This window comes from Plectropomus leopardus, chromosome 13 (genome assembly GCF_026936395.1).
Source record: "Plectropomus leopardus strain MGB_pleo_1.0 chromosome 13, ASM2693639v1, whole genome shotgun sequence".
In the NCBI taxonomy this organism is placed as follows: domain Eukaryota; kingdom Metazoa; phylum Chordata; class Actinopteri; order Perciformes; family Serranidae; genus Plectropomus; species Plectropomus leopardus.
The window spans coordinates 15,284,877-15,305,804 of NC_142188.1; the positions used below are offsets into that span (position 1 = coordinate 15,284,877).

Below are 20,928 nucleotides of genomic sequence, written 5' to 3' on the forward strand. Positions count from 1 at the left end.
GGTGTTTACATGTTCAAACCACGATTCCTGAATGTTTGTACCTGCATGAATATCCCACAACTTTGCAAGCGCGTAATTTAATAACACATTTAGTGCTGTGTACATTAGATTTACAGGTGGATGAGATTATCAAATGCAAATTAAATGGTAGCATCCTAGTAATGATAAAAAAAAAAGTTATATCAATTTTATATATTGACCAGTAAATGGGCTCCACATCGAAATATCACCCTGGAGAATCAACAGCCCATAATTTTATCATAAAGTAGTCGAAGACGCTTGTAAAACTTCTAGTGCATTAAACCTGAAAGCCGTCAGATTATTCAAATCAACGTCCGCCGTTCTTGTAAGGTTGTAAAATAGTTTTTCTTTAAATATATAATTTAATTTTTAATTTAAATCACATAGATGTGCATATGATTTTAAAAAACTGAAAAAAAATCAGCTGTCTTTGTCCGCTTTTTTTCTGGCGTATTTCACAAATTTCACTTTTTACGCAGGCAAAGTAGCAAATATGCCTTCAACAACTCAACAAAATTCGCCCACCAGGAAACTAAATTCTCTCATACAAATTCACTTTATAAAGCTTGTTTAACTCTGAGTACACACATACACACACACTCGCTCTTACACTCACTCTCTCTCTCTCTCTCTCACACACACACACACACACACACACACACACACACACACACACACACACACACACTAATCCCCACTCTCATTCAAGTTGCATTTAATTTAAACTTTACAACACATGTGCTCTGATAAAACGTTTAAAGCTTCTCAGTTATTTGGCAAAAAACCAATATAATAGAAAGAAAGAAAACGAAAGAAAGATGCACATCAGAAAACTGTTAAAATGACTTCTGACAAGACAGCAGTGAAATGTTTGAAAAAGTATGACAGCCTTGAAAAATCTATAGGCCTGTGTTGCGGAAATGATCAATGATTTTGTCACAACCCCATTAATTTATCCAACCATTTTTTAAAACTGTCAGTGAAATACAAATTCAACTACGCTGAATACTTGAGAAAATGAGGCACACGGAGATATGGAACAGAATTGTTTCTTATTTTTTCCAGAATACATACAAAAAAATACCAATTCTCTTTCCAAGGTGTACACCTGAAAAATAACGGCAATTTAAAATGTGGACAATTTCTGAAATTTAAGAAACAAACATGCATGTAAATTATTTTCTTCTCAATGAGACATTAAATAAGAACAAATACAATCATAGCAATTTTCAAATTAACATCGAAATGAAGACCCCTACTTTAATTAGTACTCTAACGTGTGTGTTTTCATTTTACCTATAGAGTTCAACATAATGCACTTTTTGAGTTGCTCAAATATTTTCCATTTGCAGCTATTATCGCCTGCTTTTAAGCCGACATATAAATAAATACAGTTGAAGTCCACGGATCCCGCCCATAAGTTTAGCGCTGTTAATATAAAAGTCTTTATATTTGCATTCTTAGTACTATAAACTTTTCAAAGTCTTTTTTTTCCTCACTGGTATCCAAGCGCTGATGCTGTGGTGAGTCTCTGGCCGTACAGTGCATAAGGGGAGTAGTAAGGACCGGTGGCGGCGGGGACGGGAACAGGGGCACCGGGGGTTGGCAGGGGGCTTTTGGAGTACGGATGGTAGCGGCTGCTGAGTCCTAACGCGTGATGCGGACTCCTGAGAGCCAAAGTTCCAGGACTCCCGGGGGCACCTGACGGTGGCATGTGCATATGGCAGGCCATGGCCGCTGCTGCAGCGCTGGCCAGTGATGAAGACCCGGGATAACCAGATATCAACTTCTCCGCCCCAGTAAAAGCAGTGTGAGTCCTCAGGTGATTCAGGAGCTCTTCTGAGGAGGAGAAACGCTTGTCGCACGGTCCATTTGCCGATACCCAGTTACAAACATGTGGGAGAGGGTCGTTGGGGAGCATGAAACCGTATGGGTACAGAGGGTGTCCGCTAAACGATGGCGCCGAGGAATGGACGCCGTGCATGGGGTGTGTCGGGTACATTAGTGGGTAGCTGGATTTGAGGGCGTTAGCGGCCGCTGCAGCTGCAGAGTCGTGCGTGCAGGACGCACTGGCTGCGCCCGCTAAGTGACTGGCACAATGGTAACTGAGGCAGTAAGGGTCTCTGCACAGGCTGGCTGACATGATGGACGGTGGAGAAGCCCCAGCCAAAGGGCTGGATCCGGCCTTACTGCAGCCCAGAGAACTGGCCAGCTGTGCGTTTACCAAGCTCCCTCCGTGGGGCAGGAAGTGCTGAGGGTAACCAGCATAGGCCCCAGCCAAGCTGCCTGGGTAGGTCATACCGGCAGGAGGCAAAGGGAAAACTGTCTGTCCCGGTTTGTATGGAGAAACAGGCGCCACAAGTCCTGACCCGAGAACGGATGCGGAGGATACAGAAGTTACAGATGAGGACTCCGAGGAGGAGGTGGTTTTAGTGCCAGGCGTCGTCTCCTGGTGTTGGTTGACCTCCACGTTAATTCCACCACAACTCACGCTTATCCTGCTGTGGCTCGTGGTGCCAGACCCGTCCGTAGTGCCATTTTTGTTACAATCAGACTCTTTCTTTTCATCCCGTTCCCCACATTTCCCATCGGATGGCATGGGAGAGGCAGAAGTGCTGGAGTTGGGGCTGCCTGTCCGCGGCGTGAACGGCTGGCAGGTGGCGCTCGGCACTCGGAAACCAGACTTCTCTCCGCTTGAGACGCCCGAGGACGAGTCCTTCTTATCTGAAGGTTTAGAATAAGGTTTGAAGCTAGATTTGTCATCCACACCGATGTCGCTCAATTTTAAAGGACCGGATTTAGATTCCTTCTCACTAGATCCATTTGATGTTACGGAGGATAATTTGGAGGTGGGTGGTGGGTCCGGTTTGCCGATTTGAGAGCAGGTCTGCGCCAGCAGAGCCAACGGACTTTTCTTGGCATCTAGCTGTAAAACAGATGACACAGATGTTGATAAATGCTATTAAAACGCACATCGACTGCTTTCTTTGGTGGTTACAAAATGATCAACCCGATGGGAAACCGTTTAATCTGGATATACAATCAAATTCCCCAACGGAAATATCAATGCGATAATTACGCACGGCTCCTCCGTGAACAAAACGGCAGTCCTGTTTATTATTAAGAAAAAACAAACTGCTGCTTTTCCCCCAAAACTAACTTCGCGATTTTCAAAATCAGGATTACAATTCGAAAGGATTATTTAACAGCAAATGGCTCAGAAAGCGTTGTCACGCGCAGCACTAAAACTGAAATACCCACATTGTAAATATACAGACAATAAGTAATAAAAATATCCATCTTACCTCTATGGGACTAATCGGGGTAGAAGGCAAAGGCTGCAGATACTCCGGGTGCAAAATGTGTCCCGACCGTGCGGTAAGCATTTTCAAAACCTTGATGGGAAGTCGGTTAGCTTGCCGTAGTGGATCAGACGGGGGTGCGGAGTGGAGAAAAGGCTTGTTGATGCTCGTCGAGCTGCTATTCCGAGAACTGCTGCTTTCCCAGGCTACACAAATATCACTATTTTTCAGGGCAGACGCCGAGGGCGACGTGATCATGTCCCAATTGTCAGGAAATGAAACGGCGATGCTTTCGTCAGATTCATTAAGAAAAGAAAATCACAAAAGCACCGAGCCTCTCTCACGGGGAAAAAAAAACACAAGAATCGTAAAACGGTTCAATAATAAGTAATCCTGGTAGTAAAAGAAGCAAGGCGAGGCAGCTGGAAGGAGACGGTGCGAGGTTATCGCAGATCCGTGTCTGCGTCTTGCACCATGAGCGCTGCGCCTTGAGTGCGTCTGTGTGCAGGTCCTCGCTCTGTACTCCCGAAGTACGAACTGGTTGAAATTTTCACTTCAAAAGCAGCTGAATTAGTCCGAGATTAAAGCCTTTGCCGCCTTCCAATCAAATGGGACCCTGAGGTGATTGGAGGGTCAAGGGGATGTGACGTTCTCCTCTTTGTAAGCGCCTCTATTTCGACAGCTCGGGGGAGGAGATAGGCTTAAATATGTTGGTTACTGGGAACGCTTGCGCTAGTTTAGATGTGAGGCTACGGGGTCTATGCACGCCAGAATACAGAATAGTGTGTGAGTAATACAATACATGAACAACATGGAAACTAATAACATTGCAAGACGTAGTTTACTCACTTAAATATGTTAATTTCGTCTAATATGAACGATGATATTAACATTTGCGCATGGATGTTAAATAACACTATACTCTGTTTATTCATATTATTTGCAGGATAGATTGAAATCGTGTTTTTATAATAAACAACAAAATCATTTATATATTAGACTTGTATTAAACAAAAAATAATTGATGATGGCACTATTTATAAGCGATTTCTGAGGAAACGGGCAAATATTACCAACATTTCCACTGCTTTATTATCATTAAAATGGGCAACAAAATACTCATTTTTAAGTTTACAGGTAGAAATAGTCCTATGTCACTGAGAAATCTTTCATAATCTGAACGAGTGTTTTTTTTTTATTATTATTCTCCACCAGTCTGCAGCCCATGAGACGCACACGGTGCGCGCACGTCCACCATGGGGACTTTTCCTTCACTGGCAAACATAAAACCAACCATTTCCAGCTTGAATTCCCTAAACAGACAAGCGTTGACAGGAATAGACCAATGTAGTGATGGAGGGATGTGAATGTCACATGTTTTCAGTATAATATACACCGCCCTTCTATTTCTATCTCCACCCCTCCGTCAAGTGTCAATTCTGCTCCACCGCAATCAATCAGTTATTTGTCAGACGCTGTCAATCCACCGCTTGATTTATGTCAGCTATTGTGGCTGATTACATGCCAGTGTGACTGCGGGAAAAGAACAAATGGGGTAGAGAGACATTCTGCAAGAGACACCAAGTTTTCAGAGGAAATAAATCGATTCTCGAGTTAAGATTTAATTTTTTTCTCTCAGATGCACCCACAATAGCCGACCTCCCCAGTCCAGATAATCCAGACAATGTGGGGGATAAAAAAAAAACTAAATTTGAGAAATAAACTATTTTAATTCTGTGCGTAATTCAGCGGAGTGTGAAACTTTTGGAGGTCTCCGTCAAACACTTCGGAGGTGGCACACATGATGAAACTTTAATAACTTGCAGACAGTTCTGCTCACAATGTTATAAATCAGCTGTTAAGTGCTTTTACTATAATCGGCCGATTATTGAGGAAAAAACACTGGTGCCGCGAAAAAGAAAACGCTCATTCACAATTGTAAAAACGTCCAAAAATAAATAAATAACACATAATTCATAAAATAGAAAGTTAAAATTGAGAAAATTAAACATTTATATTTTTATATTTATTTGATATAGCATTCAGTGTAGCATATCCTTTCGAAATAACTTGGCGCAAACAATCTTCAAGAGTAAACATTCATTCAAAAATGATAATGTGTAACAAGCCGGTGAAACATCACGCTCTCTCAAAACAGAACCCTGTCCATTTTGGCTAAACGCATCTGCTATTGTGTTGTTAAAACCTGTCATCTGCCTCGGGCACACTGTCATCTGCAACAAGAATAACAAAGACGGGGAACAAAAAAGAAATCCAGACATTTTATATTGATGTCAGCTCGATTTTATTTACATACAATGGAAAATGATTTATTTCCTTTAAGAGGTGGAAAAGCGGACAGGGAGAGAGAAAAGAAGAGAAATGGTCTGTCAGGGCCGCTGAGAAAAGAAGTTTAAAATGCCTTGAACTATTCACCGCTGAGATGGCTAATCAGTATTGAGGCTCCGGGGCAATCGGGCAGCTTTTCAATGCGGTTTTCCTTTCATCTCAATCGGGATGGAGGCGCTCAATTAAAAGCCTATCAGTTTGTAAGTAAATCAACGCCTATCAAAGTTGTCACATCAAACAAAACGATTATTATTGCAACCCGCCTCTGCCATTAATCTCTTTCTGTGGTAATCTGCTTGACAGGTCAACTTGGAGAGCAAGAAAACCTGGAGTGGACAGTCAAGGGGCATTTTTTATTGTTATTTTTTTGGAAAACAAAAAAAAACAAACATAAACAAGAGTTTAAAATGTTACGCTTGTGTTATTCAAAATGGGAGTAAAATAAAATAAATATTTGATCCGCATGGTAAAAAAAACTACTGCAAACATTTGGAAATAAAACTGACTGCTGCACAGAACACTTTTTTTTTTTACAGCTAAAAAAGATTTGCGTACATTTTAAGGCCCACGCTGGTCTGACTACAGCTTGGTACACTAAGTAAGAATAAATAAGAAATAAACATTAATTTTCCTCTCCAAGAATACACAAGTCATAATTTTGAGATCATGTGTAATATAAATAAACAGTAGCTCTAAAATAGGCCAATAACTTCTTTTAATTTTAATGTGGGACTTGTTTAGAGGGAGCCAAAAAAGTCTAAATGCTCAGCTCTTTCACTTCAAATGTTTTTTGTCTGGCAGAAAAAGGAGGGGACGTTTCACAATATGCAAAGATGTGTGATTGATAACAGGCTTGCTGTTTTCTGCAAGGGCTGTCAGTCCGTGACACAATATGTGAGTTATTAGGGCAAAGAAGGGCAACCATAAATTTTCACTGTCAGGCGAAAACCCTCTTTATTGTCCGTATGACGAATGGGCTTCTGCACCAGACACCAAAATACTCGGCATTCCCCTTAAATGGGAACACATTTTTGCGACTATAATTCATGATATTTAAATAGAAAGTTTTAATATCCCCATATATTTCATAACTGTGACATGTTTATGAATCACTCCCCGCATGCAAATACAACTATTTACATCTCTGGAGGAAATATGTTGGACTTGCAGGTTTACTTTGAGCTGTATGCTGGGCCGACTTCTTCCTATGAAGCGACAGGAAACACATTTCCTTGTTGATTTATATATTTGTATATAGCCATATAAAATAAAATGACGCAATTAATCAACTTTTCTGATTGCACCTCTCAATTCCACCTGTATTTAGTTGTAAAATTTAAAAAGTACTTTGTTCATATGCTCTGACTGTTTTGGAGCTCTTCACAAACTTAAAATTATTAGTATTACTATTTTTTATTTAAGTCCGTTTTCACTCCGTCTATTACTTTGAGGCGATATTCCAGCCATAAAGAGACGCTTATCTCCAAACATCAGAAATAAATAAAATAGGACACAGGCTGCACAGGAGACTAGTAACACCAAAAAAAGCGCATGCATGAAGTAGAAAAGATTTTTCTAAACTCCAACGAGGAATGGCAGTTTTACAGGGAAGTCCGTGGCACGACATTACCTGAAATCATTTCCTACTAAGCTCCGATGTAAAACGTCAGAAAGGTAAAAGGATAAAAAAAAAAAAAAAAAAGAACACTGTAACAACATTAAAACGTAGTCCTTTTGTCTAAACGAAGCTGTTTTTTTTTTTTTTGCATTGCACAAACACACCACCCTTTACTTTCTGTAAAACGTGAATCACCGCAAACAGCTCAGTCAAGTCATGCAGACTCTCGCGCTCTCCCTCTCCGGGCAGCAGCAGCAGCAGCAGCAGCAGCAGCAGCGGGGGAAAGGGAGCTTTTCCGCGTATGGGAGGTCCCGCGTGACGTCATACAGCAGGCAATGGAGCACAGGAGCAGCGTGGTGTTACCAAACTTTCTGATTATCTCAATGAAGGGCCACTGTGACCCTCAAAATATGCAGGTTTGCCCACATACGTCACAATAACTCTACAGCAGTCATTAGCACAGCTTCCGTTAGAGAAAGGTTAAACAGCAGTGAGGTGAGCTGCTCAGTGTTTGGCTGCAGTGTCTGCTTTTATGCTTGCTCCTACAGCACAGAGACACACGCTAAAAATGATTCAGTGACAGAAGCAATGAATGAAGTGTGTTTTTGTGACTAAGGTCTAAACTTAAAAAATATTGTTTGTATATTTTGTCTGTATAAAATGTTTTCATCCGTGCCCACATCATCACAGCAAGATACTGTAGGCCTAGTTTTCTAGTGTCACAATAGAAAGAGTCTTCACTGAATTTCAATTCAACTTTTTAGTGTTAATTCATTAGTATTTTATATTTTATTAAAAAAAAAAAGCAAAAAAAAAAAATAAATAAATAATAATAATCTCATTACTACATCAGATTAGCTGTGATGCACATCTTAATATATATATCATGATTTACAGGTCTAGTGCAGTGGTTCCAAACTGGTGGGTTGTGGTTCAAAAGTGGGTCCCAGGTCCATTTTGAATGGACCACAAGTGACTTGTGAACATGTCAAGTTTGTAAAAACAAACTTTATTTTGAGACCATACAGATAAATTGTGGCAATATGGTAATTTATCATGTGTGTGGACCTTGAACTAATAACTAAGGAGAAATCTAAACCCTGTGGCTGGACCAATTGGGAACAACTGGTCTAAACATGTAGGAATTAGTGGCATATCGCTGAGATTGCAATATTGAAACCAACTGAGATGTCTCCTGTGTGTCAAGTGTTTATTAGAACACCATATAAATGATTCAGTCTAAGAAAAAAATTAACATTTCTTAGTTTCAAGTGGTTCTAAACTAATGAAAACAGAGTTTTGAATTGTATTTTCCATTTCTGCCAATATATCCCCCTAAATCATACAAACTGGACCTTTAATATCTGTAGGTGGGGACAAAAATCCCACATACATCATCTTTTAAGAATAAATGTGAAATTAATTTTGATAGGCAGTGTTTTACATGTATTAAAGTTAATGAAGAATCAAGGAGGCAAACAAACACACAGAAACAGACATATTACGAGACCATGATAATGTAAGCCTAAAACCATTATATATATATATAGTGCTGTTGTTGTGTGCTTGACCTGCAAAACTACACAAAACTGTGACTCAGCCCCTAAAGGTCTGTTTTCATGTAAAAGAAATAGGCTTTATTTTTGTATTGTATTGTGTAAAAAAATCACATCTTTAACATTGAGTTGATATGTAGAAAAAAGTGGCATAAAGCAAATATGTTTCTTTTTTCATATTTTATTGCAAATGAAGATTTTATTTCAAGAGTTTAACAGCACCTGCCATGTTTTTATAATCTTTGACCTGTAGGCCAGGTGACATACTTGTCAAAATCACAGCCTTCATTCTGTGGCAGCAGGGTCAAAATATAAACAGAAGGATAGGAGAGTCAAATGTGATAATATTTCAATTACAGATTCCCCATTCCTCTAAGAGTCATAAAAGCAATTTAATGATCACCCAATGTCATTATACCTTTATCCAGTTATCTCTACAGTCAGGAAGTTAGAGATGCATAATCCATTTGACCTGGGGTCATTTAGAGTCAGATTTGTACATACAGGTACATCAGCAGTGTAGTGATGGTGTGGGTGTACTAAATGAATAGGTTGCTAATAAGGAGGTGGGTATACTCTCCTATATGTGCCAGTGGGTTTTGGTTTATTGGTAGGTAGACTGTAAACGGCCAGAAAAAGAGGTGGTTACAAACTGTATCTGCATATACCCCCCACTACACCACTGAGATACACGAAATTAACGAAATTAACATTCAGAAAAATATTACAAACAAAACACTGTTTTCATTTATTACTTTTTTATTTAAATTTCCACTTGACTTTATAAAAAAAAGTTGTCAGGAACTTGCTGTATATGATGCTGAAAGTCTCAGTTTTGCTTAAACATTTGCTAAAGGCATTTAAACAAAGTTTTGTGTTTGAAGTTTGTTATATTCCAAATTCTAAATATTTACAGAAATATTTTCAATTTTATTATAAATAAATACTGGTTCCAAATATCGGTTACTGGTCTCATTAACTACTAATAATCGGCATTGGTATCGGCCCTCAAAAAACAATATCGGTCGACCCCTATAAAACATAAGTCTCAACTAACAATGGCTATACATTTAACTCCAGAATTTGACCAAGATGCAAATTAGACTAGGACTGCAGATAGTGTAAACTGTATCAGTAAGTACATTTGAACATGCAAGCATAAGCTCTTAGCAGCCATTCGGCAGTCATCATTATATTAGAATATGAACACACAGTTGTACAAGTAGCTTATTGTCCAAGCCAGCATTGCCACAAACAAAAAATGTGAGTCACGTGGGCATATTATTAATAATATAAAGCATACAAAGTTTACCCACAATGTTTTCAATATAACCATCAGTCTATAGATTATAGATTACTGTATGTGAAACCAAGCTGTTTCATAGTGGCATAAAACCATCATTATTGTGCTAAGTAGCCAAACCAAGGCCAATATCACTCCAGCTAATTTCTTTTACCATGTTAAGAGGCGGTTTGTGTCCCTTTGTGTATTTCTGTCCATACAATTTGCCTTTTAATTTTTCATTTTATTTAAATAACCTAATGTGGATCATTAAAGCTTAAATATTATATTCCAAAACCATGGATGGGTGGACAGGAGCATGGGTTTGTAATGAGTCACTGAAAACAATATGGGTTTTGCTCCTGTTTCTGATTCTGACTGCACTGCAGAGGAAATATTGTATTGTCTCAGTTGCATTGTACCATTCAAACCAAAACTATTGCCTTTAATGGTTTTGTGATGTTGTCTTCACCAGAAACAATTACAAACATAATGTAAGAAATCTTTGGCACTATGTTTATATTTCAGAACTAATGAGAATGCTACCACATATTCCACATCACAGGAGGCACTGTTAAGTGGAACAAACAAGTAGGCTATTAATTCCAGCGAAACCAATAAGTCTAAACAGACCTCTTCTGAACTGAGCAGACAACAGATAGATTAAACCGAAGAACCTCAGTTCTTAGTTTAGGATGGTAAAAGATACATTTATTAGAATTTGTTGACAAATTATTTAAATTTGTTTTGCCATGGCCATTCTGTCTTGAATTGGCGTTTTTGCTTGAGGGGCCTGTGGGGCACGGCCCCACCAGTGGGCGCTGTTGTGCGGAGGAAGATTTTAGGCTTTTCTGTGTCAAACAAAATAATGTCGTTGAACTTAAATTAATAGCAAATCCAGCTCTGTCTACTTTATGAAATGTTTGTAATCTTTCCTGGTATACTAAATGCAATGTCCTCTCAAGATTTTTTTTGTAATGTAGTAGTGTGTAAATTTGTCTTTTTGCCTAATGCTGCTCGCCTGTTTCCGGTCGGTGGGACACGACAGAGCTGACCCTGCACGCGCAGTGTAGTGAACTGGACAAACACGCACTTTGGTTTAGGAAGTGGGGTCTGATGTAAAGGGCCCCAGGTGTATTCCCATTGGTTGATTTGACAGGCGGTAGGGCAGGCATCGTGCAGGTCTTGCTGACTTACTTTAGCTAAGGTGGGAGTGATGTGTAGGCCTATCGTGTGGACTATTTAACTACTGTGTGATCTGGCACTTTACCCCTCGAGCAGAAACTGGAAATTAAATGTTTGGGACAGCATCAACCTGATGACTTCATCATATCTCAAGAGGGAAAAGATAAGACAAGATAATTCAACCAGGAGCGGTTCAAGAGGAAAACTTGGCTAACCGCTAGCACAGCAAAACAAGCCCTGTTCTGCTTTTCATGTCATCTTTTTGGAGGAGAAACCATCTGGACAACAACTGGATTTAAAGACTTAAAAATTCTTTCAGAAAGACTAGATAAACGTGAGCTGTGCATCGCATGTGGGAAATGCTATATGGCTTATTGGGAACCACAAATGTTGCATAGCAGCTTGACAGTGTGTACAGACGCGGCGTTGAACAGCACAGCCGACAGACTGAGGAAAACAGGTATGTTATCGGCTGAATTATAACATGCATAAAACTTTGTCAAAATTGCAAAATTGCCCCGCGCGGACATAACGAGTCTGCCAGCTAGTAACGCCGGCATTTTTAGGTGCATTTTTGATACGATGCGCGAGCTAGACTCCAGGCTCAGGAGCCACTACGATGCTCAACCACATTTTAAGGGCACTTAAGCAATTATTCAAAATGTGTGGCGGACTCGTATATTGACTGTCATGTATTTGCTGTGTGCCGTTCATGGCAAGAGTTTTGCATTGTATTTTATTGTCCTCATGTTGGTGTTGTTTTGATCTTGAGTATTTGATGTTGGAGATGTCCAATTTCTTATGTGGACATTGTGTGGCCACCAGAATTGTTATACCAAAATCGCCACTGCTCTCCTCCTGTTTCTCTTTAATGGTTTCTTGTATATGGCATGGCTTATTGCTCTGACTGCAACTACTGCTGTTTATGTCAGGTTTCACCATCACTGTGAGGTGGAATATTATTATTTTGCTGATTAAATTGTTTAACACCTGACTAATCCACTGAATGGGTTCTGGTCCTGGATGCTAATGATTGCACAGTTTAGGAGAAGCAGCTTTGTATTGCTTTCTATTGGAAAAGGGTAAGATTACTTACTATCTGTTTTACATATCTCATTCCTTATTCAAAACTGAAGCTTCTTTTATCATATAAATTTAAAATATTGTCTTCAAACACAATTTGAAGAGGCTTACAGCTAGAGGCGCAATGGGATCACTGACTTAGAGCAAATGCTCACAAGGGCTACAAAGTAGGATGGTCAGTGGCTCCTCCCTTATTTCTTACTCCTCTTTTGGACCCTTTTTTTGGACCACACCCATCTTCAATCTCAGCCTTTATTTTGAGCTCAACTACACATCTGTTACTTTTGTGACTTTATCTTGCATGTTATTGCATTGATAAATATCTGTCAACAAACAGACAGACAAACTCACTAGGTGAAACATTTCTATGCATCAGGACATGGTCAATGTTATAATGCTAAACATGGCTGAATTATCCATTTGGCTATGATGTAATTCCACAATAAACCAAGAGCTCAAGTAGTTTCTTTCGCTAGAGTTAGTAAAAAATGATTTATCTTTCATTTATCTTCTCTTGGCAATTGGTATAGTCACTACTAACAAGTGTATTAATGCTTTTCATCTGGGTCATCTCTTTAAGGGTCAATATTCCCAGGATCCTATCTCTTGATATAAACTAACACTGTAATCACTTTGCAGTTGGGAGAAAATATTTCTGTACCGTCTTTTCACTGTTTCACTGTGTTCTGAGCTTTTGGTCAAAGTAACTAATCCCATTCTGATCACTGGCAGTGTAGTCTTGTGCACAACCCTGGTGGAAGAAGCTCCACCTCTTGGGAATTGTAGTTTTTAAGTAGGCCCACTGAATGGAAAACTGCAAGGCATACAAATGTAAACCATGGGCCTACATGTAATAAAATAGGTATACAAAAATAAAGAAATATCAGCAGTTATATAGGTAAAAATCTGTTCAGCTACTTAGAAGATATCAATGTTTGAAGTCAAGAAAAAAAAAATAAAAAATGATGGTGTAGGTTTTAAGGAGTGGCTTTTATGTCAGTGCTTTTTAAATATAATTTCAACACACTGACCTAAGGAAGAACATTAAAGATATGACGTGGGAAAAACTACACTGATACTTTCATCTGCCTGTAAAATAGTTTTCTATTTAAAAAAAAAAAAAGAAATCACTTTCTTTAAAATGTGAAGGTGTTTTAACTAAACGCAGTAGGTTTTCATACATAAGAGCAAATCTCATCCCGTCCTTTTATCAGGAGACAGTCAGCACCGCAGCACTCAGATTACATCTGTAACAAACAGTGTGTCCGCGTGCTTCCGCACAACAGCAGGTCAGCTGATAGAAACGGCACGCGGAAACTGTAAAGTCAATTGGAAGGCGCCAGAAGCTCTCCAAAGTAAGCGGGCTACGTCCACAAACCACCTTTTAATGTTGACTACAGCGGTTTTCTTAACGTGAGCAAGACTTTGGATATCAACACAGATAGCGTATCTTCCAAACACGCTCACCGAGCTGTCAGCCTCAGGAGAAAGTCATGGCACATGACGAGTCGCTGGTCGCTTTGAATGGGACACAAGTAAGTTTGTTTCTGGAAAGTGTTTCTGTGGGACTTTGAACGCCCTCTTGTGCGGACGGTTTGCTGTCTGTGACTGTTTAAAAAGTGAAGTGATAATCTTACAGGGATATTGTTTGTATCTTCGACATCACCAGTGTCATGTGACACATTACAGTCATGACTTTCAGTTTTGCGGTCCCTCCTACAGTCTTCTCTGGAGAGAATAATGTCTTGAAGTCGCAGCAGTATCATGTTATAAAGTGTAGCTTACTCAGAGTAGGTTAGTATGTTTGTTGATATATTATCCAGTGTATACAATGATCATGGGAAAGCACATACAGCATATATTTGCAGTGGCGATCCTAGACTTTATGGGGACTCAGGCTAAGAAAGAAGCCCATTCAGGCCCCCCAATACCCCCTGATGTTATTTTTCCTATTCTTCTTGTTTTATCTTCACCGTATGTTCCACTACACATACTGTCATACTATGTAGTAAGGTAAAACAAACAAACAAAAAAGTATGTCCACATACATAGTATCTCAAATGCAGTATGCCAAAAGTACCAGGATTTTCTACTACACCTGGTTGGATTCTGCAGTATGCAAGCCAGCATGCTTTTCTTGCTGTTCTTACCCATAATCCTCTGCACTGCGGCAGAAACATTACGATTTGACAGCTGATTGACAGCTGACTGACAGATGACAGAAGCCGAAATGACAGAAAACAGTGCTTTCAAATGATGGATGATCAGTCAAATGGTAATAATAGGAATATGAGTTGTTTAAGTGAACATAATAATCATAGAGATAATCAAAAACAACAACAAAAAAAGAAAACAACAGTTACAGAGAAATGCATATGTAGGCTAATTTAATTGATGCAAAATTATATTTTAATTTAAAATCAATACAGCAGAGTCGTTTTTTGTGGCAACATTGTATCCATGCATAGACACTAAGTGTCGATTTTTAAAAAATGGAATAAATTATTATTATTGCAAATACAGATTGAACATTTGGGAGCCTACCAGTATATTATAAATAATTGCTTTTTTTAGTCTGCTACATATATATTGCTTAAAAAAAAAGGAAGTGAACAAACTGACAACTTTATCTTAATAGATAAAAACAGATGTTGACTAAGTTTTTCATTTTTTAAGTTGAAATTGGCAGGTAGTAAATTTCAATTTATATCACAACATGTTATCACAATATTCAGCATATCAAAAAACATTTAAAATTGCAGTGACATTGTATCATGACTTTAAGTATCATTATAATTGCTTGCATATGTTAGATACCTGATATCAGAGTGCACTGAGATTTGCTACAAATTGTTAAGCTCTCACTCATCACTGTAAGCTTTATTTCAGGGCTGGTTGACCATCTTTGACCTTTCAGAGCCTCAGTCACTGGTATTTGTTTATTTAAAAGCCTAATTGGGTAAACTGCCTTCATGCATTTGCAGTTTGATTGAACAGAGATTTGACTGTAGCTGTAGTCTGAGATCTCAAGATTTAGTTTTGTTGTCTGTTCCTTGTGCACGGCCCGAGTTGGTAAAGAGAGCTTTTATGTGCTCTGCTCCCCTCACTTGGGAATAGTCTCCAAAAGGATTTGATACAAAGATAACTGGTCTCTCTGCCTGATTTTAAAACTCTCATAAGAACAAGGGTGAATGAATCGGTTGGTACTTGTTATTGTGCATTGGTATTATAATATTTCCATATGTTTACCGTATACATTACTGTATACACTCTTTTACATGGTTTTTGTGGTTGTTGTCTGTAACTTTTTCTGATAGTGCTGTCTTGCCAGGCCTCCCTTGAAAAAGAGATTGTTGATTGCAACAGGACTTACCTGGTGTGTGTATATATATGTATATATATAGTATTGGGGGGGGCTCTGGTGACTCCCACCCCTATCAGGATTCTAATATTAATTTGCTGTGCTCATGTCAGGGATGCCATTATGTATTGCTAATCTCACACTAATCTCTGTTTTATTCCTTTTTTATTCCTAAAGATTTCCTACATTGGACATGACTGCAAGTACATCCCAGACTTCCTCGGAGACACATATGGCCAGTTTGCACGAAGACTGGATCTAAGCTTCAATCAGCTCAGGTACATGACAGATGCAAAGTTGCAAACATGTTATCACGTGGGTGCATGTGTTGTCAGTTTTGGTATCCCTCTCAGTCTATTGCTGCATCTGTACATTAGTTGGAATTGCATGTGTGCCCTCAGCCTGTAGGTGGTCAGAGTGTCATCATGACATCAAAGAGCTCAATGGGTGTTAGTGCTGGGCCTCTGCCATGCTGGGGCAGGATAAAAGGCGTGATCGATAAATGTGACATGCTAATTCGGGGGCAAATAGGAGAAAAGATTCCTCAGTCAGGACATGAAGGAACACCTCATGGCAGCTGCTTCAGAGGGGGCTGCCATTTCACCAGCAGGACTTGCACAGTTGATCTGGCAAGTAAAAGAAAGGAGATGATGGTTATGAGGTGCTTTTGTTTCTGAACCCTTTTCATGACTGTCAGGCCACAAAGCCGTCTCGATAGAGGCCCTTTTTTGTTGAAAGTTTTTGTCTAGAGGCAGTGCTGGAAATGTGATGTGATTTATATTGTGTCATATTAGGAAATCCATCGTTTACACACAGTGTTCAGAGCAGCTGGAAAAATCTGTTTTGGGTCAATGCATAAATGTCTGAATGAACCCACTGCTGAAGTGCCTTTGAGCAGGCCACTGTATTCTGTAAATATTAACTCTATTGATGTGTGCACACAGTTTTTCTTCGTTTGGGGGTCACCTTTTCATAAGGTACTGTTCCAGTCATTGTAAATGTGCTACAACGGATACAAGCAAGTGTTGAGACTCTTACAAGGATTGTTGAGTTTGAGGACTGCACTTGGTTTGTTGAACCTGAACACACAGATAAATCGAACTGCATGTAAAGGCATAGATCTGGTAAGAAACAAGTACTTTGCCCTGTTGATGTTGTGAAGATAATTTGGTCAAATTTTACCTTTTAAAGCCTTTCTTGACTCTGTCCAGCAGTGTCACCTTATTCACAATCTACCGTAAGGCCACTGAGTAAAATTTCATACAGACATAATGGTCAGATGGTTTGACAATAGGGAAGCTTTTACATCAGGAACCAGAGCCTGAATCTGAGTACCTTGACCCAAAGTCTAGTTGGTTTGATCAGTGTAAACACTGTTTATTTTACCTGGGCTCTGTTCATATTTTCGTGCCCCCGTTTACTGAAAAACGTCATAGCAAGTGTGGCATACTACTTGGGTACGATTTGCACCAGATGTGAAAACCAGTTGTACCAAATCATTTAAGTTTTTTGTTTAACGTGAGTAGCAGTCATCAAGTAGAGTTGCAAAGGGATTTCTCAGTGTTGCTGGTTGCGTCTGAAAATCTGTGCATCCTAGCAGCATGCTAATCTCATGCTCTGAAATGCACGGCCGTGTGGGATAAAGTAGGAGTGCAGGTGAGAACGTCAATCTTAATATTGTCTTCCAAATATAAAAAATAGTAGACATAATGAGCTTGGGATTTTGCAATTGACATTCTTTTCTTCACTGTAGTGACAACATAAATTTCAGGTAGAAACAACTTTACTGATGTGAAAGCTGAGCAATGGGGAAGTAGGTGGTGGTGGCTTTGTCCTCAGGCATGACAAATCGATTCTACCTAACTAGAAAGTGCCCCACGTGGTAATTTGCAAATGCTAGGGTCGCAAAGGAATAGTTTGCCTTTCTCTGCCTCTGATTGGCTTCTCCTTATATTCTCACCCTAATCCTAATCAATCCCACTACTCTTACGTAAACCCAACAAATCCAACCAATGAAGAGTACTAGCCACTCCTAGGGAGAGTAGGGCAAGTTATTCTTTTGCTATCCTAAGATTAGCAAATTTGCGCCCTACACAGGTTGTAAAAATCATTATTGTTGTTTTTTTAAACTTTTAATTAGCCCCCTAGTGCTGGTATATTTATGGTATTTGCTATCAGTAGTTTGCATCATGGATATGGTTAAAAGTACCAACAGTAAGAGAGATGGTGTGCATGAGTTCTCACTTTTATTAGTCATGCTGCCCTCCCACGCACCTGCCACAAATTCAGGTGCTCAGAAATATTCTTCACTTAAAGCTCTGCAACAAACACTGACTGGAATTGCATTTTTTCCCCATTACGCTGTAGTTAAAGTTTCAAACTTAATCAGCCAGTTTGAGCACCCACATTTAGATAATGCCACAGAAGCTTTTCCACATAAGTGTTATCAAATGGCCGACAGCATGCAAGATGCTCCTGCCATTGTTAACTTGCAGCAATTGGCAGACTTTTGAGTTATCTTGATTCTTTACACAGATTGCATGGTTCAAAATACTTGGATAGTGAACAAGTGCATCTTAGTGTTACCTTTGAGGAAATGATGTGTTGCAAACAGCTTTATGAAATCAGACTGAAACAGCCCTTATGTGTGTTGCTTTCAGGGAGATCAAGGCTGCCATTATGTTTCTTGCCTTTGAACCCATCACATTAAGGACTTGATGTTTAGAATAAAATATTTATGGCTCAGATATTACTAATTCATTACTAATTTTCAGTTTGGCTAATCTCAGATGTCAGATATCATTACTAAACTTCAAAGGGTGGTATGGGCAGAGAAGCGGTGCAGAAGCAATGAAGTGGTACTCGAATCATTTGGGGCTCATATCAGTGGACTATTGATTGATGGTTTGCTGGTGGGCAAAGTGATCTGTTACACAGCGCTTCATCTTTTCTCCAATAGACAGTCTGTTTAAATGGCTCACATGGAAAAACAGTATATGTTAACTCCCATTGCAAGATGTCTGAACGCTGTATCTCTATCTAGAGCTATAAAGTATACATTACTGACCTGCTAGGGTGGCTTTGCAAGCCGTTCCACCATACACACCTCTCATATTACAGACCTATATCCACTATTGTCTCTTAAATTCACTTTCTGTTGTAATTGGTGTCTTTGGGTGCTCACATGACAACATTGGAAGGTCATGGGTGGGTGGAGCTGTGAAATTGAATAAGCAGCTCAACATGTGATAAAGTTATATGCTAACTAATGCATAGCAACCCCCTCAGTAGTTTTGATCCCCATAAGAATGCACCTAATAGAAAGAGGCCCCGACCCACTGCTTAATGGTGAAAAACCTTCTCTGCCGCTGTATTTATATGTTGCTCTTTGAGCTTGGTAGGAAGGACAAAATCAGATAACACTGCATGTTGACACAGTATCTTGATATAAAGAGCTTGTAGCATGTGCAGTTTGATGTGCTCTGATGTAATAATAAACAGGTCTCCCAGTATTTCATTGGCTCAAGGAAATGAGCACAGACCATCTCCCCTTTAAATCAATCTACATATATTTAATATAACATTTTCAGAAATATTTTTTGTATTCGATTTTCTTTTCTAATTGACAGGCTTTCCTGCAAGATGACTGTCATACTTAAAAAAAAGAATATTTTTTAATGAATAAACACATACATAGATATTAGCTTAATCCATTCAAATTGGCTAGTAACTGTCACAGTTAAACAGACGTAGCTTATGATGTCTAAAAAAAAATGTAAAGGTACACGTTCCAGAGATAATTACTAATTAGACTTTCACCCAACACTGTATTTTTAAGCATTTATTGCGTGATAGTGATGTCCTTATCGTGCTACCTATAATGCAGTGTTAAATATCAAGAAAAGATGACGTAACCACAGTGACATTGACCAAAATCACAGGTAACATTAAACATTAAATATCAGTATTATGTAATTATTTTTCCTGGTAGCCTTACCATTCAGGAATCTATGGTCTGACATTAGGTGTCATGTAGTAGAGACATTTGTGTATTGACACCATGACCCCGTTTCAGTGTCAGCTCAAGCAAGCCAGGTGTAAACAGATGCACATGTTTGTGAGACTCAGTGGACTGCCTTCAGCATCATGCACTTGTTCGTGCTGCTTGACTCAAATCGAGAGAGAGACATTGCCAGAGTCTGTTGGAGCTAATATGCTTATTTCTGTCAGCTCAATTGACAACACTCATCCGGCAACGTGACAATGAGTCACAATGAGAAGAAATGTACTGGCATCACCTTTAACAGTGTGTTATTGTGTGTATGTTTATGTTTGTGTGTATGCTCGTGCATTTTTGCTTGCATGCAGTGTTTGTGCACATGTCTCTGCGAGCATAACTGTGAGCGGCTGGGCAGGTAATGGCAGGATGAAATTATGGTAGCGGGCTGTCACACCCACACTTCTCCCTCTGTGTGCTGCAGTGTCAGCCTGTCTCATCAATGTGTTGAGAAGTGTGCCGCACAGTGAGATTTCTGTCTCAGAACGGGCTTGGATAGTATTGTGTCGTCCACTTTGTTCCAGGTCAGGTGTGTATACAATGCAGTGGGTGGGCATGTGCTGCTTTAACGTGATTCCTCTCTGTGACTCGGGTGCAGTTTTGGTGCCTGCATCTGTTACATACAGTGTTGCCGTCCTGGACACTTGAGGTTTGTGGAAGACACATGTCTGTGAGTCACAGGATGAATCCTAATATTGTTAGAACAGTGACAACCTTTCCTCTCAGATCTGACATGGCATTTTGATAAACAAATCACATTTGTGCAGTGGCAGCTTTGGTGAAACCTTAAACCCAAGCTGAAAGTCAAGCGTGCTCTATTTCACTTTCATCTGTTTTAGTTAGTTATATCTGCCCATCACTTGTCCTCTCAACACATGTGATACAGATTACTGCACATGTAATGTTAAGTTGCGTGTAAAATTTTAAACACAACTGTCAGATATTTGCTATAGTTGATCATAACGTTGGCCATTCCAGCTGATCTCATCTGTTTAACAAATCTACAGCAGAACTTTGCTGAAGTATAGCGCTTTAAATGTTCCCCAAAATGTGAACAGCTGTGCAAACTATTAAAATGAAACAGTCTTGTAGTATAACTCATTTTTGATGTATT

General features: G+C 39.4%; 2 protein-coding genes across 2 annotated transcripts in view; one reads left to right on the forward strand and one right to left on the reverse strand.

Annotated features, from left to right (window-relative positions):
* Positions 1-1,054: 1,054 nt before the first annotated feature.
* LOC121954555 (zinc finger protein 503) lies at positions 1,055-3,931 on the reverse strand. The gene is made up of 2 exons (XM_042502134.2): positions 3,327-3,931; positions 1,055-2,947 (listed from the first exon to the last, which is right to left on the reverse strand). The coding sequence occupies exons 1-2, from the start codon at positions 3,579-3,581 to the stop codon at positions 1,517-1,519; spliced, it is 1,686 nt and encodes a 561-aa protein (XP_042358068.2). The 5' UTR covers positions 3,582-3,931; the 3' UTR covers positions 1,055-1,516.
* A 9,915-nt stretch (positions 3,932-13,846) lies between these two features.
* The window catches only part of lrmda (leucine rich melanocyte differentiation associated), a 245,390-nt gene continuing 238,308 nt past the window's right edge, over positions 13,847-20,928 (forward strand). Inside the window, exons 1-2 of the mRNA XM_088086693.1 lie at positions 13,847-13,931; positions 15,935-16,035. Of these exons, the coding sequence (XP_087942819.1) occupies positions 13,890-13,931; positions 15,935-16,035 (143 nt within the window). The 5' untranslated portion in view covers positions 13,847-13,889. The remainder of the gene's footprint in view (positions 13,932-15,934; positions 16,036-20,928) is intronic.